The 25,512-nt window shown below is 44.6% G+C and overlaps 2 protein-coding genes across 3 annotated transcripts in view; one reads left to right on the top strand and one right to left on the bottom strand.

Moving 5' to 3' along the window:
• Positions 1-21,677, top strand: part of LOC141108729 (gamma-aminobutyric acid receptor subunit beta-4-like) — a 181,183-nt gene extending 159,506 nt beyond the window's left edge. The window contains exons 5-9 of the mRNA XM_073600621.1: positions 317-399; positions 2,245-2,385; positions 6,719-6,871; positions 10,262-10,518; positions 19,241-21,677. Coding sequence (XP_073456722.1) covers positions 317-399; positions 2,245-2,385; positions 6,719-6,871; positions 10,262-10,518; positions 19,241-19,609 — 1,003 coding nt within the window. The 3' untranslated portion in view covers positions 19,610-21,677. The remainder of the gene's footprint in view (positions 1-316; positions 400-2,244; positions 2,386-6,718; positions 6,872-10,261; positions 10,519-19,240) is intronic.
• The window catches only part of TMEM35A (transmembrane protein 35A), a 269,462-nt gene that overhangs the window by 204,368 nt on the left and 39,582 nt on the right, over positions 1-25,512 (bottom strand). The window lies entirely within an intron of this gene.

Raw genomic sequence — 25,512 nt, 5'->3', positions numbered from 1 at the left:
CAGTCGGAAGAAGGAGGAATATTGCCCCATTGTTGGTATCAGGGGAAGGAACAAGTGCCCCATCCTTGGTATCAGTGGGAAGAAGGAGGAATATTGCCCCATTGTTGGTATCAGGGGAAGGAACAAGTGCCCCATCCTTGGTATCAGTGGGAAGGAGGAATAGTGCCCTATTGTTGGTATCAGAGGAAGTAACAGTGCCCCATCCTTGTTACTTTGGGGTGCACACACATCTATGACTAAAACACCTTTTAAAAAATTCTAAACAAAAAAAAAAAAAAGTCTGAACTTGATAAACAAACTTCTTCTTTGTTCACAGAATTACAACAACTGCAGCCTGTATGATGGATCTCCGCAGATATCCCCTGGACCAGCAGAACTGCACCCTGGAGATAGAAAGCTGTGAGTGTGGTCATGGAGGATGACGTTTCTTTATTAAACCCCCTTTTTCAGGAGGCTATTTGATCCAAATGGAACTGCATTGATTTTCCTATATGCCTTAAGCTGGCCATACATACACTGGTAGATTTTCGAACGAACGTTCATACGGGCATCTGAGCGAACATTCTCGTCAGTACGTATGATGCTCTAATCCTCCATGCTCATTGGAGCGCTGGGCTGTGGCGGGACGGGGAGCGGCCGTCTCACCCTCTCAGCGTCTCTGCAATCAGTCCAGGCAGCTGGCGGATCCAGACTTCCTAAGTCGGGATGACGCGGTGCCTGGACTGATTCCAGTGACGTCAGCTGAGAGCCAACTTCAGACTGCTGCCCGCTGAAAAAGGGTCACAGGGGTGCAAAACGGATTGCACTTCTGTGACCCAATAGGAGAAGCCCAACCCAATGATCTCAGGCTGGACTCCTCCTTTTAATGTACACGCACTGAAAACATATCACAAGCATCCCTGTGGGGTTTACAGCGTGTTTGAGAAGCGTTTAGAAAGTGTTACCATGGGGGGGTGGCTACATTCATACATACAGTGGGACCATGGAGGGTGGCTACATTCATACATATAGTAGGACAATGGAGGGTGGATACATTCATACATACAGTGGGACCATGGAGAGTGGTTACATTTATACATACAGTGGGACCATGGAGGGTGGATACATTCATACATACAGTGGGACCATGGAGAGTGGTTACATTTATACATACAGTGGGACCATGAAGGGTGGCTACATTCATACATACAGTGGGACAATGGAGGGTAGCTACATTCATACATACAGTGGGACCATGAAGGGTGGCTACATTCATACATACCATGGGGCCATGGAGGGTGGCTACATTCATACATACAGTGGGACCATAGAGGGTGGCTACATTCATACATACAGTGGGACCATAGAGGGTGGCTACATTCATACATACAGTGAGACCATGGAGGGTGGCTACATTCATACGTACAGTGAGACCATGGAGGGGTGACTACATTCATACATACAGTGAGACCATGAAGGGTGGTTACATTCATACATACAGTAGGACCATGGAGGGTGGCTACATTCATACATACAGTAGGGCCATGGAGGGTGGCTACATTCATACATACAGTGAGACCATGGAGGGGTGACTACATTCATACATACAGTAGGACCATGGAGGGGTGACTACATTCATACATACAGTGGGACTATGGAGGGGTGGCTACATTCATACATACAGTGGGACTATGGAGGGGTGGCTACATTCATACATACAGTGGGACTATGGAGGGGTGGCTACATTCATACAGTACATATAGTGGGAACACGGAGAACGAATGTTCTCTAACAGGAAGTTAGATTACAGCAGTAAAAAGGGAATTTGGGGATTTGAAGGCAGCTGAGAGAAATAGAACGGACTTTTCTGGGTTAAGAATACATACTTGTATAACATTTTTATTATAAACCAGAGTTTAGTGTCACTTTAAGGCGAGTCTTACTGCCAGTAGCTGTCACTGTAACTAACACTGTAGGCTGCACTGTGTGCTTGTCTTGTTATCCTGTAGGGCAGTGACATGCAATTAGCGGACCTCCAGCTGTTGCAGAACTACAAGTCCCATGAGGCATAGCAAGACTCTGACAGCCACAAGCATGATACCCAGAGGCAGAGGCATGATGGGACTTTTTTTTGCAACAGCTGGAGGTCCGCTAATTGCAAATCGCTGCTGTAGGTGAACTATTTCAAAAATATTTGAAACAAAGTTTCCACTCAAAGCTTTTCGGTATGCTGAATCTTTTTTCTATTTATCTTTTTTTCTGCAGATGGTTACACAACGGACGACATTGAATTCTTCTGGCAGGGGGGTGAAGAAGTGGCCGTGACAGGGGTGTCTGCCTTGGAATTGCCCCAGTTCACTATTATTGAAACCAGACTGGTTACTAAGAAAGTTGTATTTACAACTGGTGAGAACATTGACATAGAGAAGAGATGACCAGAAAAAACGAATGTATTTTATCCATTTTTTTTTTCTGTCTCCTTTGGAAATGTAAACTAATTAGCCTGTTGCTGCCCCCAGCGTAACACATGTGGTGGCAAAAAGGGTGGTCTTTAATGCCCACACGCTGCGTATATGCGACCGTGGGAGGCTGATGTTTCTGTGCTGGGAGCACAGTGACTACGCAATCTGACCACAGAGAGAGAGAGCTATCAGGCCACACTAACAATCAGTGGGCGTCGGGACTGCATTCCAATCACGTGACAACCTTTTTTTTTTTTTAATCCGTGGTAGTGAGAAAAAAAAAACATTAAGTGAACAAAAAAGGTGAATGTGAAAACACAAATAAGTGCTCTTAAGTCCCCCGAAGGGGTAGGACCTTTCCCTGAACCCCCAGGGTGCAAGGCTCCTGACAGGGACAAGGATACGAACTTGGTCAACCTAGCCAAATAGCCTGGTGGACCCCTCTCCTCGTGGCTAGCCGAAGCCGACCACCGAGTACTAGGTCGAGGAGCTCTCCTGAACCTTTCCCTGAACCCCCAGGGTGCAAGGCTCCTGACAGGGAAGAGGTTACGAACTTGGTCAACCTAGCCAAAGGGCCTGGCAGACCCCTCTCCTCGTTGACAGCTGAAGCCGACCACCGAGTACTAGGTCAAGGGGCTCTCCTGAACCTTTCCCTGAACCCCCAGGGTGCAAGGCTCCTGACAGGGACAAGGTTACGAACTTGGTCAACCTAGCCAAAAGGCCTGGCGGGCCCCTCTCTTCGTGGCCAGCCGAAGCCGACCACCGAGTACTAGGTCGAGGGACTCTCCTGAAGAGAGGTTCAAGAGAGGAAGGGACCTAATGCCACACATCCTCCTGCTAGACTTCTGGGCAAGCCCAAGGACTCACACCCTCCATCCAGTGAAAACACACACAAGGTGACAAACGTGAGGATTAAAAAAAAAAATCAATTAAATAAAAAGTGGCCGTGCAATGTGCACTGGCTAAGCCCTGAGGCCTTGTAACAAAATTTTCCAGCGGACTTAGCCAAAAGGCCTAGCCCATCAAGGTGCAGTGCTGAAAAAGCTTTTTAAAGCTGTGACCATGTGCATTCTCACACAGCGGGGTCCCACACCCAAGTGTTACTAAGAGCACCCCTAAGGGCGACCACTCCCAGGGGGCACAAACACCGCAGACTCTCTACCTTCCCAGCCCATGGTCAGACCAGGTAGACCCATTCAAATCAGGAGGACCTGGGCCCATCCGGTTTTCCCAGGGGGGAATTACTCCCGTGCCTCAACTGCCTGTGGGTGCCCCGGTTTCTGTTTCAGCAGGTACTGGCCTTCAGAGCCCCCATCATTCCAGCAGGGATACCATACAGCCAGCCACTCCTGCCCTCCTTAAGACCGGAATGACGGTGTAGCGCCCCTACTGGACACTGATAAGAACAGGTACTATGTACTACACTTGATCTCAGCCAAAGGGCCACTGTGACAGCCAATCACAATGGTCACATGGTCACCGATCCTTCCCACCCCTCCGGGCATTTGGAACCTTTAAAGGGACCACGGGGTTGGCAGGGATGAGTTAACATAACCATATTTAGATGGATCAGGTTATGAGATAACATGGTCGAAACAGAGTTGTGATCAATCAAAATCTACTTCCCTGTGTGCCATATCAATTGAATGGGTTGTTGACTATAGATTGTTTATTTCTGACAGAAGAGATTGATCAGAAACAAAGCATGTATGGCCACTATAAAAGGAAACAGTAACATGCTTTGGCCAATTTTATTTTAATTTCTTTTTGAATATTTAGACATTTAATAAGCATTTTTTTTATTGTTATAATATTTTATTATATTTTAATATAATATTTGAAAAAAAATCTTTAATTTGAAAATTAATATTTAAAACCCGAACACGGCAGAAACCCAACACAAATTATTTCAGCTCTGTCGTATTTTCTATTAACCCAAGCAGTGTAAGTACCTAAAATGGTATCAGCCTCTTGCAGTCCTCTGTATAGCAGAACTCTGGCTGGAAAAGAGAGATACACCACGTCGCTTGTGCTGCAGTGTACAGAACACCCCCTAGAAATGTAATTTCCTGCTTGTATGATTGGCTCACTGATTTTCCCAGAAGTCTTCACCAAGATGCAAGTCAGGTTTTAGGCATCCCCTGCAATAGGAATCTCAGTTTTGGTGAGATATTTCCCATAGGTTAAATAATTTTAGGGTGGTTCCAGACCCTGCAGTTTTTCTCATCAGAACACTGAGAGTGCACCAGATGATTAGAATAACCTAAAACCTCCCATTCAGAATCAGTTTGCAAAGGACATGGTAAAACATACAGATATTTCTTCAGAGCAGAAACAGGTAGGAATCTGCTACAAAGTTTGCTAAAATCCCTGCAATGTACACAGATCACCCAGAGGGGATTGTTTGTTTTTTTTCCACCAACAAAAGTGGAGTTATTCATTAAGTGCGGCAGAGAAAAACTGGGTTTCTTGCTCTACCAAAGCTGTACACCAGACCTGTGTGTCATTTTCCGTCTCCAGATCCCCTCCCGGCTTATACTTTGCTGTCTCTGATCCAATGGCTGTGTGGCTTTCACAAATCTTCTCTATTGCACTTAGGCCAGTGGCGGAACTATAGGGGTCGCTGCAGTCGCACTTGCAACTGGGCCCTGCCATTCTGCAGCTGTGGGGGGGCCCAAGACCCGGCATCTCCCCCTGCACCTCTGGCTTGCCATTTAGAATGCAGTGGGGGAGGTGAGAGGCAGCGATTGGCAGCTCTATTGTGCCTGTGGGCGGTGGGATCTCCCTGGAGCTTGTAGTTCTCTGTTCCCGAGTATCAGTGTATACAGTGGAGAGAAGAGGGGAGGGGCCTCTGACCCAGGCTGGTATCAGTTTCACTTTCAGTGAGACACTCTGCTTGTACACTGCTGCTGATACATGCCCGGGTCAGAGGCCCCTCCCCTCTCCACTGTATACACTCGGGAGAAGAACTACAAGCCTCATGGAGATTCCCTGCCTGTGGACACCATAGAGTTGCCGATCGCCGCCTCCCACCTCCACCAGCCAGGTACATGGGGAACCTCTTGAAGGAGGGGGAGTCAGCAGTCTGGGGACCTTGATGTAAGGAGGGTCTCTCTGGGGACCCTGATGTAGGGGGGGAGGCTCTCTGGGGACCCTGATGTATGGGGGGGAGGCTCTCTGGGGACCCTGATGTATGGGGGGGCTCTCTGGGGACCCTGATGTAAGGGGGGCTCTCTGGGGACCCTGATGTAAGGGGGGCTCTCTGGGGATCCTGATGTAAGGAGGGGCTCTCTGGGGACCCTGATGTATGGGGGGGGGCTCTCTGGGGACCCTGATGTAAGGAGGGGCTCCCTGGGAACCCTGATGTAAGTGGGGCTCTCTGGGTACCCTGATGTAAGGGGGGGATCCCTGGGGACCCTGATGTAAGGAAGTAGGCTCTCTGGGGACCCTGATGTAAGAGGGGGCTCTCTGGGGACCTGGGGATCTTGATGTAGGTGGTGGATCCCTGGGGACCCTGATGTAAGTTGGGGATCCACATTCAGATATATATATATATATATATATATATATATATATATATACACACACATACACACACACATATATATTATATACATGTGTATGCCCGCCAAAGTGTATGACTTTCCTTACTTAGCTGCTATGGGCTCTAGCCTGAGATCTTTTGTAGACCTAGCAATGCCCCTGGTGGGGGCCCTTCATGATTTCTTGCACCTGAAGATTCTAGTAACGCCTCTGACATAGGCATGTGTGCCATGATCCCTATATAATCTTACAGGGTTTTTGCTATGCTCCTCATGTCTCCTATGTACTTTGTCTAAATAGATTGAGTGCAGCAGCCAGGAACTGACAGTTCTGAACCTGGAAGTGCTCAGAGCTTACAGTAGTCAAATCTGTTGTTATTCTGGGAGCAGCAACCAGGATCTGACCCTTCTGAACATGGAAGTGCTCAGAGCTGAGCACTTCCAGGTTCAAGTGCCAAAGGGGAGAAATTGAGATTTGTGGTCTTTCTTTTGCCCTCCATTCCAAAGGCTGCAGGGACCCAGGTGAGCCTGGGACATGCGTTATTGAAGGGCCTTGGGGTGTGTATGTGGGGGGGGGGGGGGGGAATAGCAATAAACACCAGAAAGAGGATCTAACCCCTCCATATTCCATCTAGAAATGTAACATATACAGAAGAGAATTAAAATTGAGACAAAGCTAAAATAAACATCTCTATATAATACATAACCGTTTCTACCATCTTTTCTGTTCCCCAGGTTCCTATCCCCGTTTGTCACTGAGTTTTCGTATTAAGAGGAACATTGGATATTTCATTCTTCAGACCTATATGCCATCAGTCTTGATTACCATACTGTCTTGGGTATCCTTCTGGATCAACTATGATGCCTCTGCAGCTAGGGTGGCACTAGGTATGTGCTCAAAAAAAGGTGTTGCTAAAAAAAAAAAATTGCTTATATAAAAGAGAACCTCAGGTAGAACAATACGGTACATTCAGGGGAGGACTGGGAGGGGAATTTGTCCAAAGCATGTTGGGCTGGTGGCCCTGAATGGAGAAATGTCACCATTCAAAGTTTGATCAGAGCAGGAAATGCAGGAAATGACACATGGTGGACGTTATATAGCTACCTGTCCCCATTCATAGCTGTGATCACAGCCTCCAGCAGAAGGTTGTCTTACAGGACTGACTTTCTTTGAGGCAATGAGATATCATGTGACTGAATTCCAAGAGTCGTAAAGGAAGGTGATGCTGGAAGATGTGAAGGTGTGTCACAAAAAAACATTAATTATACTGAAATAAGCAATTATTATGCTTGATATCCAGAAATTCTTTGGCTCATAGGGTGTATCATCATCCCTATACTATTTTAAAGGATGGGAGTGCCACACTAGTTTATACAGACCATAAAAGATTTTATTCTGCAAACAAAAGCCAATGCATTTTGGAGGCCCAACAGTAGATTATGCAGGCGCTTGGACAAAGATAGCCTATCTAGTTGGGCTATCTTTGTCTAAGCACTTGCATGATCTGTACATGCCTAATTGGGTTCCAACTAAGGCTGGCCATACACAGTTCGAACCTCGACCGGTTCAGAAGGAACCGGCCGAGATTCAAACCATTAATGGGCAGGCTGAATGTACCAAGTTGACCGATTGATCAACTTGGGTACAACCAGCCTGCCGGATTTGCTTGTGGTTATTGCAAGAGGCTGCTATAGCCACTAGCGATAATTACTGTCTTCTCCCGGTGGGGACGGCTTCACCCGCCTGCCTCCACCCCCCTGCCAGGAGCAGACATTTGCTCGGCAGGAGGAATTCCCCTGTCAGCGCTGTCTGTGTAGATAGGAGAATTGAGCAAACTTCTTTCCTGCAACCATGGAAATTTGCACCGTCTATGGCCGGCCTTACATTCCAAAATGGTATCCCTCACTCTATTGTGATTGCTCTACAAGCCTTGAAGAAGGGGAAGTGCTGAGCCCCCAACATGCGTTGAGTTTGTTCCAGAATAAAATTTTGTGTGGACTGTACAAACTAGAGTGGCGCTCTCATCCTTTAATTTTTTAAGTAATCTCTTCTGAGGGTCCAGTAGGACATCATGGTTGTTGGTGAGCAGCCTCCAGGACCACACAACATATAGGGGTTGATTTACTAAAGGCAAATAGACTGAGCAATTTGCAAAGTTGCAGTTGCACTCTGCACGTACAGTTGCTCCAGAGCTTAGTAAATGAGGTGAAGCTTCACTTTGCAAAGAATAGCCAATCACAGCATTTTTGCTTGCACATGATTGGATGATGCTCATTTACCAAGCTCTGGAGCAAGTGCTTTTGCAGAGTGTAACTGCACTTTGCAAAGTTCAGTGTGATTGCCTTTAGTAAATCGACATCGTAGTGTTACAACAAATCACCACAAGGCTTAGCGCACCTATACCGCAAAAAAGACCTTATACCATTAAATGATGTCAACCAGAAAAAAATGTTTCTTTTGAGACTTTGAAGGTACAGTGATAAAGCTATAGGTACATATCAATAAAACATTCATATCTCATTATGAGATACTTACCTTAGAACGAGGCGCCGGCATCTCACCCTGTCCACGCCGAGGGAGCTGACATTTCCCCTCGGCGTGTCTTCCGGGTATCGCGGCTCCGGCGCTGTAAGTGGGCGGAGCCGCGATGTCGTCACTCCCGCGCATGCGCGCGGGAGACTTCTGTCCGGCAAGCTCCGGAGTTTGCCGGGCTGTCAGCCGAGAACTCCTGTGCGCAAGCGCCACTGCAGTCAGAGGCTCATTGCGAGGGGAATATCTCCTAAACCGTACAGGTTTAGGAGATATTTTTTTTACCTACAGGTAAGCCTTATTGTAGGCTTACCTGTAGATAAAAGTAAAAAAAAAAGGTATACAACCGCTTTAACGAATTATAGTGAACACAAACACAAGGCAATAACCAAAGTTTTTCTACAATTTAAAAGATGATGTTACACCAAGTAAAGTGATAGCAAACATGTCACGTTTTAAAATTGCGCACGCCCGTGGAATGGTAACAAACTACGGTGCATTCAATTATCCCTAGGTGACAGGTTAAAAGCCTTTTACAGGTTACCAGTTTGGAGCTACACAGGAGGTCTAGTGCTAGAATTATTGCTCTTGCTCTGACGTTTGCGGCGATACCTCACCTGTACGGTGGTGCGATCACCATTTACGTATGCGTATGGGACCTACGTGTGCATTCGCCTTTGCGTGTAGGGACGGGGCACTTTAATTTTTTTAAAAATTTTTCATTTAAATGTATTTTTAACACTGTCATTTAAATTTTTTTAAATCAACTTTATTGCTATCACAAGTGATGAACAACCTTCCCTGTGATAGCATTGGTGACAGGCCCTCCTTTTGGAGAGATCTGGGGGTCTATTAGGCCTCCAGATCTCTCCTCTGGCCTCCAAAGCACCTGATCAAACCGAGATCGGTTTGATCAGATACTTTCACAAGCCCTTAACTGCATGTTTACAACAAACCGGAAGTGACTAAGGCCGGGTTCACATATCTGCAAATTGGATGATGTTTCATACCAAATCCAATTTCCATAAAATTCGAGTGCGACCCCGCTCGCAATGGAGCCAGGTTCACGCATGTCTAGGGCGGTTGCATGGCAGTCCTGTGCATTTTTGGGCCTGGTTGAGGTGTGAATTCAGGCAAAAATTCAGACCTCAATCGCACCTGAAGCGGTGAACAGAAACGCACCGGACCCCAGGCTGGAAACTGCGGCCACAGATATGTGAACCCGGCCTAAATTCGTGCTACTTACGGTTTCTGATCTCATAGAGAGGGAAGAACAACATCAGATTCCCGTCTCACTGTTCAGTGCACCGGATGCCGGCGGTCAGATCGGTCCCGGGCTCTCCGATGGGACGGGAGAGCCTGTAAAAGGCAGAGGCAGCGGGACCCCCTTCTGCCGCCAATAGAAGTGACCAAGCGGCTGTATAGCCATTCCTATCACTTCTACAACAAAAGAGAACCGCCGTCTGAAAAATTTGATACTGGGATGATGCCTGTAGCTGCAGGAATCATATCGGTATAACCACTTCAGCCCGAGGACATCATATAACATCCTATGGGTGAGAAGTGGTTAAAAAATTGTAACCAAAAATGTGTGGTGGGGGGGAATAGCAATAAACACCAGAAAGGGGATCTATCCCCTCCATATTCCATCTAGAAATGTAGCATATGCAGAAGAGATGTGTATGCATTAGAACCAGGTCTGAGTTGCATGAGACAACTCTAATTCATGTATTTCTTCTGTATTTCAGGAGTGACTACCGTACTGACGATGACAACGATTAATACCCACCTGAGGGAAACCCTGCCTAAAATCCCCTATGTGAAAGCAATTGATGTGTACCTTATGGGATGCTTTGTGTTTGTTTTCCTGGCTCTGTTGGAATATGCTTTTGTAAATTATGTGTTCTTTGGCCGGGGCCCTCAGCAGCAGAAGAAATTAAACGAGCGAACAAATAAATCGATTAATGAACGGCAACGCTACGAAGAAAGGAGATTAAGAGAACAGGTAGGTGGCCCTTATTAGAAAATGTTTAAAATGTCTAATCCAGACTCTTGGCTTACGAGAAAAGAATCACTTGGTTGTCACGTCTACCCCTAGCATTGGTGGTCAGGCACTGTAGCTGGCTTTGTGTTCTTCATCTATAGCAGCCCCCATTCCCATAAGGCAAGCAGGCCTACCGGTACTGGGTTGCCCCCGGGTCTTATACACAATGCTTTAGTGCCTGACTACCACACCGGGGCAGGCGCAAACTGACCACCGCAAACAGCTACTTGACAGGCAGAGTGGTCCAACGGCAAGCCGGGTTAAGGGCAGGCAAAGTTCATGGAGTAGTTATAGTCGAACCCATGGTCAAAAGGCAGGCAGAGTTCAGAGAGTAGGCTAAAGTCAAATCCAAGGTCGATAACAAGGAAATCAAAACTAGCTGGCAGGGTGAGGATCAGGCGAAGGCAAAGGGTGAGTATCAGGCAAAGGCAAAGGGCGAGGATCAGGCGAAGGCACAGGGTGAGGATCAGGCAAAGGCAAAGGTCAAGGCACAGGAGCAAGGCAGGCAAACAGGGAGCCTGAGGCACATGTTGCAAACAATATCATAAACATGACACTAAGGGCTTGGTAAGCTTAAACCAGTGTTTCTCAACTCCAGTCCTCAAGGTGCCCCAACAGGTCATGTTTTCAGGCTTTCCATTATTTTGCACAGATGATATGATCAGTTTCACTGCCTTAGTATTGACCACAGCCGTTTCACCTGGGGGTAATCCTGAAAACATGACCTGTTGGGGCGACTTGAGGACTGGAATTGAGAAACAATGGCCTAACCACTTGACCTCCGGAAAATCTACCCCCCCCCCCCCTTTCATGATCAGGCCATTTTATACGATACGGCACTGCTTTACTTTGACTGACAATTGCGCGGTCATGCAATGCTGTACCCATAAAATGTATGTATGTTTTTCCCCACAAATAGAGCTTTCTTTTGGTGGTATTTGATCACCAACACTTTTTTATTTTTTGCGCTATAAACAAAAGAAAAACTATATTTTTTACTTTCTTTCTAATAATTAAAAAAAAAAAAAGAGATTTCTTCATAAATTTAGGCCAATATGTATTCTGCTACATATTTTTGGTAAAAATCCCAATAAGCGTATAGTGATAGGCTTACGTGAACATTATAGCATCTACAAACTATGGCAAATATTTATCCATTTTTTATTTATTTATTTATTTTATAACAATAATAGCGGCGATCAGCGACTTATAACGGGGCTGTGATATTGCGGTGGACAATCAGACACTAACTGACACTTTGCAGGAACCAGTGACACTATTACAGTGTTCAATGCTAAAAATATGTCACTGTACTAATGACACTGGCTGGGAAGGGGTTAAACATCTGGGGTGATCAAAGGGTCAACTGTGTGCCTAGCTAGTGATTTCTGTGTACTGTATGTGATGTTTTTACTAGGGGAAGAGATGAATTCTAGTCCCTGCTTTGTAGGAACACTGAATCCATCCCTCCCCCCTGTCAGAACAGCGATTTGCCTTGTTTACATAAGCAGATCCCCAATCTGTGTTGTTTACCGACGATCAGCGGGTGCTGGAGGACATCCAGTGCCCGCCACCCACAAATCGGCTTCTGCTGTGGAGAATCACAGGCGCGCCGCGCTCGCGCCCCCCCCCCCTCCCGCAGGCTGAAGTGCAGGATCATGTGTATATATACGTGATCCTGTGCAGAGGAGTGGTTTAAACAGGTTTGGCCTCCACCCAGAGGCTGTGTCTACATCAATCACCTTGCATGTGGACAGGGAGAGTGGACAGGGAAAGTGCAGCTCAGCCAAAACCTGGATGTGGGAATGAGGCCAGCAACTGCCATGGAATAGGAGCGTTACAAACTCCTAACACTGGTCTCTGAAAGCGTTAAAGCATATTTAAAGCTAAAAATGTAGTTTTTAGTTTTGGATAAAGCAGGGAGTGGTTGAAACTGAAGTGTAATCTGTTAACATTTACCATTCCCTGGTTCCTCACAACCACTCCCACCCTCCAGTTCAACTTTAAGACCCCCCTTTCATGTGTTTTTCTTTTCTTTCCGTGTTCAGTTAGGTAGATTTTCCTTTACTCTCTATCCCGGAGACTATGCAATAAGGGAGAGGATATCTTTACAAAGTGAGGTAGAATTATCCTCTTAAGATAGTTGTTGCTAGAACTGGTGTCCCCATTGTAAGATTTCCCCTTATCTCTTGTTCTAGTGACAACTTTAAAATCTTGATACATAGTGTGTCATGTTGGGGTTTCTTAGCTCAATGATATTGCCAAAACAGTGAGTTTACTCAACGCCAGATATAGTTTTTAAGGGATTTCCTGCCCGCTTTTATTTAAACGAACATCAAAACTTCACACAAGTATGTCTTCCCACACAGGGGGTTCTCACCATCACTGCAAAACATAACATTCCGCCTCCTGGCTCTGTTGTGGCAGCTTTACTGCTCCAAGTATCCCTTCAGGGTCCCTCCTGAACATTAGTACCTTTTTGACCATGAAACACATCCCAGCGTTTATGCACAGAAGCTGAACCTCAGCTCTGCGTCTTCCTTACAGCTTCCTTGTTGCTCTTGTCCCTCATGGACTTTCTCTGTACAGCTTCCTTGCTGCTCTTGTCCCTTGTGGACTTTCTCTGTACAGCTTCCTTGCTGCTCTTGTCCCTCAGGGACTTTCTCTGTACAGCTTCCTTGCTGCTCTTGTCCCTCAGGGACTTTCTCTGTACAGCTTCCTTGCTGCTCTTGTCCCTCAGGGACTTTCTCTGTACAGTTTCCTTGTTGCTCTTGTCCTTCATGGACTTTCTCTGTACAGCTTCCTTGCTGCTCTTGTCCCTCAGGGACTTTCTCTGTACAGTTTCCTTGTTGCTCTTGTCCCTCATGGACTTTCACTGTACAGTTTCCTTGCTGCTCTTTTCCCCCATGGACTTTCTCAGTACAGCTTATTTGCTGCTCTTGTCCCCCATGGACTTTCTCTGTACAGCTTCCTAGCTGCTCTTGTCCCTCAGGGACTTTCTCTGTACAGTTTCCTTGTTGCTCTTGTCCTTCATGGACTTTCTCTGTACAGTTTCCTTGCTGCTCTTGTCCCTTATGGACTTTCTCTGTACAGTTTCCTTGCTGCTCTTGTCCCTTATGGACTTTCTCTGTACAGTTTCCTTGCTGCTCTTGTCCCTCATGGACTTTCTCTGTACAGTTTCCTTGCTGCTCTTGTCCCTCATGGACTTTCTCTGTACAGGTTCCTTGCTGCTCTTGTCCCTCATGGACTTTCTCTGTACAGGTTCCTAGCTGCTCTTGTCCCTCATGGACTTTCTCTGTACAGTTTCCATGCTGCTCTTGTCCCTCATGGACTTTCTCTGTACAGTTTCCATGCTGCTCTTGTCCCCATGGACTTTCTCTGTACAGCTTCCTAGCTGCTCTTGTCCCTCGTGGACTTTCTCTGTACAGCTTCCTTGCTGCTCTTGTCCCTCGTGGACTTTCTCTGTACAGCTTCCTTGCTGCTCTTGTCCCTCAGGGACTTTCTCTGTACAGCTTCCTTGCTGCTCTTGTCCCTCAGGGACTTTCTCTGTACAGCTTCCTTGCTGCTCTTGTCCCTCAGGGACTTTCTCTGTACAGTTTCCTTGTTGCTCTTGTCCTTCATGGACTTTCTCTGTACAGTTTCCTTGCTGCTCTTGTCCCTCATGGACTTTCACTGTACAGTTTCCTTGCTGCTCTTTTCCCCCATGGACTTTCTCAGTACAGCTTATTTGCTGCTCTTGTCCCCCATGGACTTTCTCTGTACAGCTTCCTAGCTGCTCTTGTCCCTCAGGGACTTTCTCTGTACAGTTTCCTTGTTGCTCTTGTCCTTCATGGACTTTCTCTGTACAGTTTCCTTGCTGCTCTTGTCCCTTATGGACTTTCTCTGTACAGTTTCCTTGCTGCTCTTGTCCCTTATGGACTTTCTCTGTACAGTTTCCTTGCTGCTCTTGTCCCTCATGGACTTTCTCTGTACAGTTTCCTTGCTGCTCTTGTCCCTCATGGACTTTCTCTGTACAGGTTCCTTGCTGCTCTTGTCCCTCATGGACTTTCTCTGTACAGGTTCCTAGCTGCTCTTGTCCCTCATGGACTTTCTCTGTACAGTTTCCATGCTGCTCTTGTCCCTCATGGACTTTCTCTGTACAGTTTCCATGCTGCTCTTGTCCCCATGGACTTTCTCTGTACAGCTTCCTAGCTGCTCTTGTCCCTCGTGGACTTTCTCTGTACAGCTTCCTTGCTGCTCTTGTCCCTCGTGGACTTTCTCTGTACAGCTTATTTGCTGCTCTTGTCCCTCATGGACTTTCTCTGTACAGCTTCCTTGCTGCTCTTGTCCCTCGTGGACTTTCTCTGTACAGCTTCCTTGCTGCTCTTGTTCCCCATGGTCTTTCTCTGCACAGCTTCCTTGCTGCTCTTGTCCCCCATGGTCTTTCTCTGTACAGCTTCAAAGACAACCTCTGGATATGACGCTGAGCACGTGTACTCAACTTCTTTGGTGGACCATGACGAGGCCTGTTCTCAGTGGAACCTGTCCTGTTAAACCGCTGTGTGGTCTTGGCCACCGTGTTGCAGCTCAGTTTCAGGGTCTTGGTAATCTTCTTATAGCCTAGGCCATCTTTATGTAGACCAACAATTCTTTTTTTCAGATCCTCAGAGAGTTCTTTGCCCTGAGGTGCCATGTTGAACTTCCAGTGACCAGTATGAGAGAGTGAGAGCGATAACACCAAATTTAACACACCTGCTCCCCATTCACACCTGAGACCTTCTAACACTAACGAGTCACATGACACCGGGGAGGAAAAATGGCTAATTGGGCCCAATTTGGACATTTTCACTTAGGGGTGTACTCACTTTTGTTGCCAGCGGTTTAGACATTAATGGCTGTGTGTTGAGTTATTTTGAGGGGGCAGCAAATTTACACTGTTATACAAGCTGTACACTCACTACTTTACATTGTAGCAAAGTGTCATTTCTTCAGTGTTGTCACATGAAAAGATAGAATAAAATATTTACAAAAATGTGAGGGGTGTACTCACTTTTGTGAGATACTGTATATATTTTGTTTGTGCTCTGCTCTACAGCCCTTTTGGAAGCAAGCCCATGCTATTGTGCAGCAATTTATGGACACCTAGGTTCCCTATATGCCTGCTTTCTTTCTTTTATACCATATTCCAATGCCGGTGAAGGTGTATAAGAAACCAGGAGTGAGACACTTGGTTAATGCAGCCCAATCTTGTATTCAGGCGGTGTGGAATTTTACAACTGGACCCTCTTTAACACAGTGTTTTTTTTACATCGAGGATATCCGGCACATGGAGAGCCTGACTAGTGCCTTTAAGGGTACAAAAGAGAAATATAATAGTACCTGGTTTTACTGGCTTGGGTACTCTTGCACAGCCGAATTTGAGCGCATCTTGGTGGGCCAATCGCCTCCTCTATTTTTGCAATAGTACAGCGAGATGGATCTACGGTGGCTAGGTAAGGGACCAGCCATGTATGAGAGTGGGCTGCTCCCTGAATATGGCTGGGACTCGATGATCATTATAGCCCAACCATTGCAAGAGTGGGTAGGGAGCAGGTTTGGCCTTGGCCCTTCTCCCCTTTTCCCTACCCTTGGAATTCTTCACTTTTCTACATTGTTACCCATCCCTTCTCTCTCTTTCTTTCTCTTTCTCCCCTTTCTAAGCCCCTCTATCCCTCCTTTTTTTTTTTTTGGACCTCAGAGTTTTAATTTGGTAACATGAAATAATTCGGCAAAGTCAAGAAAAGTGACCTCCCTAATGTTGATTAGGCGCAGTCACCCGCACTGCATATTGCTGTTGTGTGTGGCCCGCTTTATCATTCTTATTCCTGGATGGACAATAAATATGCTTCCTAATTTCTATTACTATAACCTACGGGCCCAATGGTCCATATCTTCTTGTGGATTTGGTTTGATTTTGTTATTACACTCAATACAGGGTGGCCAGTATTGTATTGCTTTGGTTCTTTAGACTGTAACCCTTGTCAAAAAGTTAAAAAGATTTTGTAAATAAAGAATGCATAAAATAAAATGAAAAAAATGAGGGCAGGTATGCCTTAGAGGTAGCCCATTCCTCCTTAAAGGTGTGGGAACCTAGCATAAGTACCTTGAAAGTAGCCCCATCCTCCTCAAATGGACAACATACCAGAAGCCCTACATTGTTCAAGGGTCTTTGGGTGAAGACTACCTGGCATTACAAGTAATTGTTAACTGATGTTTATTGAGTCTACATAAAGCGAGTACAAAATGATATTCCCCTAATAACAATGAGGGAAAGGTGGATACAGGTACCAAAACACAATGAGAAGTGCAGCAGCCATATAAGTAGCATAGGGTATATGTTATAATGACACGGAGAGGATCTTTTTGGGGTACAAACATCCAGGAAGCAGAGATATCAAAGTACATTAATTCAGGTTACTATAGTGTAAGGAGAGGAGGTTCACAGTTGCCAAATTTTGCCAAAAAGAGTCAGGTGGCTTCTGTTTGCTTATGCTAACTTGAAGAGAGCGAGAACAGAGTCTATCTGACATACTGTATCCCCAAGAACGCATGGGTCCTCTGGAATAGGAATAGCAGGCCTCCAAAAATGTAACTCATAGGCACAGATTATCTAAAGATAGAAACAATGTTGTGTCGGTATCATCAGAAAAGGGCTTTATTGTAGTTATAATAAGGTTGCAACACTGGCAATACATTTCAAAGTATACATACAGCCAATTCTTCAGGCCAGGCATATCACAACTCAAGTAGGACATATAAAAAAGGTTTGATGAGAAATAAAAACAAGACCTTGGGGTAAACTTATCAGAAGAACAGTGGGTTCAAGCAATCCGTCATAATGCTAGCTCCACTAGATGTATCAACTTTTGGGAACTTTGCCATAAAATTCAACTGAGATGGTATCTGTCTTGGGTCAAGCACTTATCTGCAGCAGAGAATGACATTTTCTGAACCGAATTTGGGGCCCCATATCTCGGGGCCACTTGGTGCTAGGAACCCCAAATTTGGTGGGCAAAAACCGTGGAACTAGCACTACAACATATCCAAAGGTTCCTAGCAACAAGTGGCCCAGAGATATGGGGCCCCAAAGTCGGTTCAGAAAATGTCATTCTCTGCTGCAGAAAAGTGCTTGACATTTTCCGAACCGAATTTGGGGCCCCGTATCTCAGGGTCACTTGGTCGCGTCATTGGATTTGATTGACAGCAGCGGGAGCCAATGGCTGCACTGCTATCAATCTATCCAATCAAGAGCCGAGAACCCCGGGCAATGGGACGGCGCGTTGCCGCCACGGGAAGTTCCAGGGCTCAGGTAAGTAAAACGGGGGGGGTTGGGGGGCCAGTCACTGTCAGGTGTTTTTTCACCTTAATGCATAGGATGCATTAAGGTGAAAAAACATGAGGGTTTACCACCCCTGTAACCTGTTATAGGACCTGTATACAATGCCTGGCACGCTGCACTGATGAGCAATGCTATGCTGCACTTGTGGGCACTGATAGGCTGCACTGATGGGCTATAATACACTGCACTGATGGGCAATGATACGCTGCACTGATACGCTGCACTGATAGGCAATGATACGCTGCACTGATGCGCAAAGGTATGCTGCACTGATGGGCAATTATAAGCTGCACTGATGGACACTGATAAGGCTGCACTGATGGGCACTGATATGCGGCACTAATGGGCAATGATAGGCTGCACTGATGGGCAATGATAGGCTGCACTGATGGTGGCGAGTAACTGTTAAGGCCTGGCTAGTGGCTCAGGACTTGAAATTTATAAGGAAATAAACTGATACATGCACAGCTGCTGTAAATACACTGGTATTGGATGATGTTGGTAAGGATCTGGCCGGGATATTTCTTATTTTAGGAGACTATATAAAATCAACTCTGGGATTTGGGTCCCATTTAGATGTCAATTAGGCAAAGTGCTGGGACCCTCTCCCGCTGTCATGTAGTGTTGGGACCCTCTCCTGCTTAGTTCTAGGGCAGGTAGGCAGTGGACATTTTTAATGATGCCCAAATGTTCTCCAAAATATCCAAGTGGTGTCCGGCAGCAAGCACCTCCTATACTTCCTGCCTGATCGGCGTTGGATGGTCAACAGATGGTAGATGACTAAGTGAATAAATAGATAAGGATATACACTGATACATGCTTACCTACTGTAAATACATTGGTATTGGATGATGCTGGTAAGAATCTGGCTGGGATATTTCTTATTTTAGGAGACTATATAAAATCAACTCTGGGATTTGGGTCCCATTTAGATGTCAATTAGGCAAAGTGCTGGGACCCTCTCCTGCTTTCATGTAGACCTGGACATTGCTTAGTTCTAAGGCATGTGGGATGTGGATATTTTTCATGTTGACCAACTGTTCTCCAAAATATCCAGGTGGTGTCTGGCAGTGGGATTTTACAAAGGTGACTTCACCTGCATCTATCCATTATTCTATGCATAGCGAATAAGAGTTTCTACTAGGGTAGTACCTGAATGGAATGCCCAAAAATTGCCCCTAAATAGTGAGGCCCTTTGTCGACTTTGCCCATGTATAAAACTGTATCTTCTGCAAGAAAAGGCAAAAATGGACAATGTTTCAACGAAATAACAGCATGTGTCATATATGTATTATGTGATTATGATAACCATGTCCATCTCTCTAGGTTGACCCATATGGAAACATTCTTCTTAGCACCCTTGACATGAGCAGCGAGTTGATGTCAGCCGAGATGGGAAGCAGTATTGGTGATTCCCGGAACTCCGTCCTGTCATATGACACCTCAGGGATCCAGTTCCGCAAGCAGCTAACATCTAGAGGGGACACTTTTGGCCAGACTCCCCTGGAGCGCCACGTTCCTCTAGCAGCCACACGTGGACGTGCCAACTGCCGCCTCCGGCGACGCTCTTCTAAGTTAAAGCTTAAGATTCCAGACCTGACCGATGTCAGCACCATCGACAAATGGTCCAGGATCATTTTCCCCATCACGTTTGGATTTTTTAACTTGGTTTACTGGATGTACTATGTCAACTGAAGCATTTTTTTCATTGCCCTTCACCCTAAAGCTGTGCACACCCTTCCTTCCACAGGACACGAGCTTCACCTAAATCTCTCACCCCCCTCTTGCTTCACAGTTTGATGTCTGGGCCAGCGACAGAAGTAGCCATTCAATCCTACAAAGAGGGGGGGGAGGAGAATTGCACTTTTTTGTCACACTTTTTTTCATCAAATTTCTAAAGGTTTTTTCCCTTTTTTTTAAAAAAGAAAAAGTATTCATTTTACCTGGAAGTAGATTATGGCTGGGTACTGTGAGTCATTTTGGATGTTATTCTGAAGAAACCTTTTCTCGCGACTTAGTTAATCATTGTAATAAAAAAAAAAAAAAAAAATGTGTTAATTAAAGATACTCCAATACAGAGTATGAGGAGTAAGTAGAACAAGGTTAGGCGATACCGGCAATTATTTCCTCTCTTTATGCAGTTTAAAATAATTATTGCTACATATTGTGGAGCTATGAAGGCACAGATAAGACTCTATAGAGCAGGATATTCCCAGTTGCAAGCTTGAATTGCACATGATGGAGTTGATGTCTCGACGGAGAGCCTTTGATTAAAACATTTTATTAATAAATGGGGGGGGGGGGGGAATAAAGCCAAATACAAAATCAAAACACAATGGCATGGCAAATCCAAAAACCTAGTATTAGGGCTAGTCAAGGCTTTTTTTCAGGGGGGGAACTTGGTGGAACTCGGTTCCACCACCTCTGGCTCAGACCCTTTGGTGCCTGCTCACCACAATCACTTGTAAACACAGAAGTCTGGTTTCTGTGTTTACAAGTGACAGCTCTGCACTCTGTATGTAATTCAATCCTGGTATTTAATGCCCCATTTAAGACCCTCCTACTCTTTTTGTGAAATTTGACTGAACACCCACTATTTGATATGATTTGGAGGGTGTGTGTAGGGGGAGGGGTTTTGTGGTTAAGTTCCAGCACCTATTGTTTGAGGGGAAAAAAAAGCCCTGGGGCTAGTCAAATTTTATTTGGGGGGGGGGGGGGAGTCATCATCAAAAACATAAATACGTATTGCACAATTGAAACAAAATGGGCAAAAACTGTGCATTTTAGAACGATAATCTGATTGTGAATGTTCTGCCTTTCAGTAAATTACGACCTGAAATGCAAACCGACTATTGAACCTTCAGCTACGATCACCTAAATTTGGACATAAATTTAACTTGGCAGATGCAAATTTTACATATTAGAAAATAGAAAAGAAATAATTTAAGATGCAAAAAAAAAAAAAAGGCCTTGATTCACTAAAAGTAGGTAGGTACGCTTCTTCAACCACGGTTTACTTTTAGCTATTTGAATTTTTTTGTTTTTGTTTTTGTTTTTGTTTCTTGATTTGTGAAAGGTGACAACATTTTAGCTCCTAATAAAATAAGGTGAACATTTTTATCAATTAAAAAAAATAAATTCTGAAAATGTTCCCATTTAGCTAAAAAAAAAAAAAAAAAGCTTTAAAATAAAAAAAGGTCCCAATGCATTTACTGTTGCTTGCTGTGTTCTATTTGCAATAGTTATTTATTATTATTTAATATTTATTTATTCAAAGATTTAACAAGATTCTTAGGGTATAAACAGTATTAAACAGATATGAAAAGATAAATGCACCCCTCTCTTGCTGTGTTCTTTTACAGTCATAGTCTTATTCTAAAATCCCCAGAAGCCCTGCTACACGTATACCAGCTACCCCGAGGGTCTCTGTAATTCTTTTAAGTCCATTAGATGTAGGAGCCGGAGCTTGGGGGGTGGTCATGTTGGTTTTTTTTTTTGGGATCTTTTCTCTTGAATATATCATGGGTGTATGGGTTTTTATTTAGCAGCAGTGCCCACATGCCCATGACCCTATATCGACGACAATACCAGCCAGCAGTACGCCTGGTATGTTTTTACAAGAAAATTTTAATATTTTCAGCACTAAACTTGACACGCATTTTCTACCAAAACTCCGGCCTAATTTCATTTTGAACAAGTTACAAAATATAATATTAAATAAAAATGTAATAAAATATAATATTTAAAAAAAATATGTAAGCAATCAACTATTAGCAGTACAATGTTCAGTGATATTACCCTTTGGTAATGTTGCTGAGTTCTCCAAACTATAGTGAATCAAGGCCCAAGAGTCTGGCTAAGGCTGGGTTCACACTAGCGCCAATTGGATGCGGGTTTTCCCCCGCATCGAATTCGCAATTGTCAGGAGACTGTGACCGGCTCTCTACAGAGCCGGTTCACACCTCTCTCTGGAGAGGCTCCGGTGCGAATTGCACAGGAATCCTGTGCGTCTTCTGGTCTGTTTCAGGTCTGTTTCAGGTCTGAATTCAGCCAAAAAAAATACGGACTGAAATCGGAACCTGAAACAGTAAACAGGGACGCGCCGACCCCCTGCTGTGAGGCGCTCCCGTGCTTCAGTGTGAACCCAGCCTAAAGCTTGCAGATTTTCAAAGTTTCAGCAAAAAAAAAATTTTTTAAAAATTCCATTGATGCTGCACGAGTACTATGGGGTTTAATTTACTAAAGCTAGAGAGTGCAAAATGAGTCACAATTCTGCATAGAAACCAATCAGCTTCCAGGTTTTATTGCCAAAGCTTAATTGAACAAGCTGAGGTTAGAAGCTGATTGGTTTCTATGCAGATATGTGACTAATTTTGCTCTCACTAGCTTTAGTAAATAAACCCCCTATACAGGTATTACCAAAAGTATTGGGACGCCTGCCTTTACACGCACATGAACTTTATTGGCATCCCAGTCTAATGCCCCGTACACACGGTCGGACTTTGTTCGGACATTCCGACAACAAAATCCTAGGATTTTTTTCGGCGGATGTTGGCTCAAACTTGTCTTGCATACACACGGTAACACAAAGTTGTCGGAAAATCCGATCATTCTGGACGCGGTGACGTAAAACACGTACGTCGGGACTATAAACGGGGCAGTGGCCAATAGCTTTCATCTCTTTATTTATTCTGAGCATGCGTGGCACTTTGTCCGTCGGATTTGTGTACACACGATCGGAATTTCCGACAACGGATTTTGTTGTCGGAAAATTTTATATCCTGCTCTCAAACTTTGTGTGTCGGAAAATCCAATGGAAAATGTGTGATGGAGCCCACACATGGTCGGAATTTCCGACAACAAGGTTCTATCACACATTTTCCATCGGAAAATCCGACCGTGTGTACGGGGCATTAGGGTTCAATATTGAGTTGGCCCACCCTTTGCAGCTATAACAGCTTCAACTCTTCTGGGAAGGCCGTCCACAAGGTTTAGGAGTGTGTCTATGGGAATGTTTGACCATTCCTCCAGAAGAGCATTTGTGAGGTCAGGTACTGATGTAGACGAGAAGGCCTGGCTCGCAGTCTCCACTCTAATTCATCCCAAAGTTGCAGGTCAGTCAAGTTCCTCCACCCCAAACTCGCTCCTCCATGTCTTTATGGACCTTGCTTTGTGCACTGGTCCAAATCATTTGGTGGAGGGGGGATTATGGTGTGAGGTTGTTTTTCAGGGGTTGGGCTTGTCCCCTTAGTTCCAGTGAAGGGAACTCTTAAGGCGTCAGCATACCAAGACATTTTGGACAATTTCATACTCCCAACTTTGTGGGAACAGTTTGGGGATGCCCCTTCCTGTTCCAACATGACTGCGCACCCCCATAATTCCCCCCCCTTCACCAAATGATTTGGAGCAGTGCACAAAGCAAGGTCCATAAAGAAATGGATGAGCGAGTTTGGGGTGGAGGCACTTGACTGGCCTGCACACAGTCCTGACCTCAACCTGATAGAACACCTTTGGGATGAATTAAAGCGGAGACTGCGAGCCAGGCCTTCTTGTCCAACATCAGTGCCTGACCTCACAAATGCGCCTCTGGAAGAATAGTCAAACATTCCTAAAGACACACTCCCAAACCTTGTGGACAGCCTTTCCAGAAGCGTTCAAGCTGTTAAAGCTGCAAAGGGTGGGACAACTCAATATTGAACCCCACAAACTAAGACTGGGATGCCATTAAAGTTCCTGTGCACGTAAAGCCAGGCGTCCCAATACTTTTTGGTAATATAGTGTATCTTACTCTTATCTTTATAATAGATTCCAGAATCCTTCTCCCCCCAGGCTGAAGTGAAGAACCGCTGCTCTTTGAGTAAGAGCAGTGGTCTCTCTACAGAGGTCAGGCAGGTCCCCTGATGAGTCAGAGCTAGAGTTGTCCAATCAGCAGGCAGCACAAGCTTTGCTGATTGGAGAGCTCCATCTGTGATACAGGAAGGGGCGTGTCAGATAAAGAGGTATAAAGACCACTGCTTCCACATAGAGAGCAAGGGTCCTTCTCTGCAGTGTGGGGTGGGGGAGAGTTGGGACTGGTGTTGGACCCCTATTTAAAAAAGGATGAATAAAACATTAGTGCAGCCTTAGTTAAACTATATATTTTTTTTGTTGAGATTTAAAGATCTCCAAACATAATCCAGTAGTGTGCCGTAAACACAATTACGGTAGAATCTGAAAAAAACAAGTTTAGCCATTCATTATTATATGCATTGGCGTATATGCCCTGGATGAGCAAAGTTCTGCCTATCTCCAATCAGTTTAAAAAAACTAATATTTATCAAACTTGCATCTGTGCAAAAATGCTATCGCTAGAATTTAAAGTTTGTTCAGGCACAATCTGAAATGGACTGAAACCGTGCGTACAAATTAAGTGCCAAGTCATACATAATGGGGGGCATTTATTAAACCCGTGCCAATTATTTGATGCAAAAAAAAAATAAAATAAATTGCATGCAGGGGCCAGAAATATTTTATTGTATGTTTTTTTTTTTTTGTTTTTTTTTTCGTGATTGGTGCGCCTTTTATTAAAAGGGGATATTGCTTCTCAGGGTGCATGGCTTTGAAGCATCTACCAAAAGTGTGCAACTGTACTGTAATCTTAAAAAACAAAACAAAACAAAAAAAAATTGAAAACAAGAAACCCAAGTAACATCACCTAACAAACCTGGCTTTGCACAGGAATTTTACGGCACATTGCGGCATACTATGGGACGTTTACATCAATGTCATTACAGTCAAAGAAGCCCAGTTTTGCAAACCGAATCGTATCTGCTCTAGTTTCCTGTCGTGCCCCACTTTTAATAAATGACCTCCACTGGCTCAGGGACATGAGCGGTGCCAAAACTACCGAGGAACGAGGCATTTTATAGATATGTATTAAATATACTGTGAGGCTAACCCTCCACACAGCACTGTCTCAAGAACAAAACAAAAAAAAAAATTTTACAAAAAATGGAGCCATGCCTAAAAAAACTTGAATGTTAGTGGATTATTATGCTAAAAGTATTTCATATTAAATGGTTTTTCGTAGGTGTAAGGACATCCGATTAAAGTTAATTCATGGAGTTTTCAGTAAAAAAAAAAAATAAAAAAATAAAAATAAAAAATAAAAAAAAATGGGTCTTTGCATTAAGGTGAAACTGAAATTTTTGTACAGCAAAAACGGTTGCACCATTTTTAATCAATTTACATGTTTTCATTTTCCTACACTTTGTCGTTCATATTTAGCGATATGCGAAGCAAAGATCCTGTCTCAACTTACCGAAGTCTGCTAATATTTTTTTTTTACATGGAATTAGGTCTAAATGGAGCAAGTTGATGAGGGTGCGTTAATATTTTGCATATTTTTTGGCTTTCTTCAAACCTAAACGGATACAATTTTTTTTTTTTTTTTTTTTTTTGCTTTTTGCAGATAGGATGTGCTTAGTATCTGCAGATTATTTTAAGAGTCACTCCACTCCTAGAAGCCAATCTCAGTCTTCTTGGCCTTGCTTCCTCATAGTGATGTATGTATGGCACAAACTACAAGACTTAAGTGAATGTGGTGCAGTTTGGTTTAG

The sequence above is a fragment of the Aquarana catesbeiana genome, linkage group LG09 (assembly GCF_042186555.1).
Source record: "Aquarana catesbeiana isolate 2022-GZ linkage group LG09, ASM4218655v1, whole genome shotgun sequence".
Lineage (NCBI taxonomy): Eukaryota > Metazoa > Chordata > Amphibia > Anura > Ranidae > Aquarana > Aquarana catesbeiana.
The sequence above is the reverse complement of the archived record's forward strand: the minus strand, read 5'-3'. Positions and strand labels throughout refer to the sequence as shown.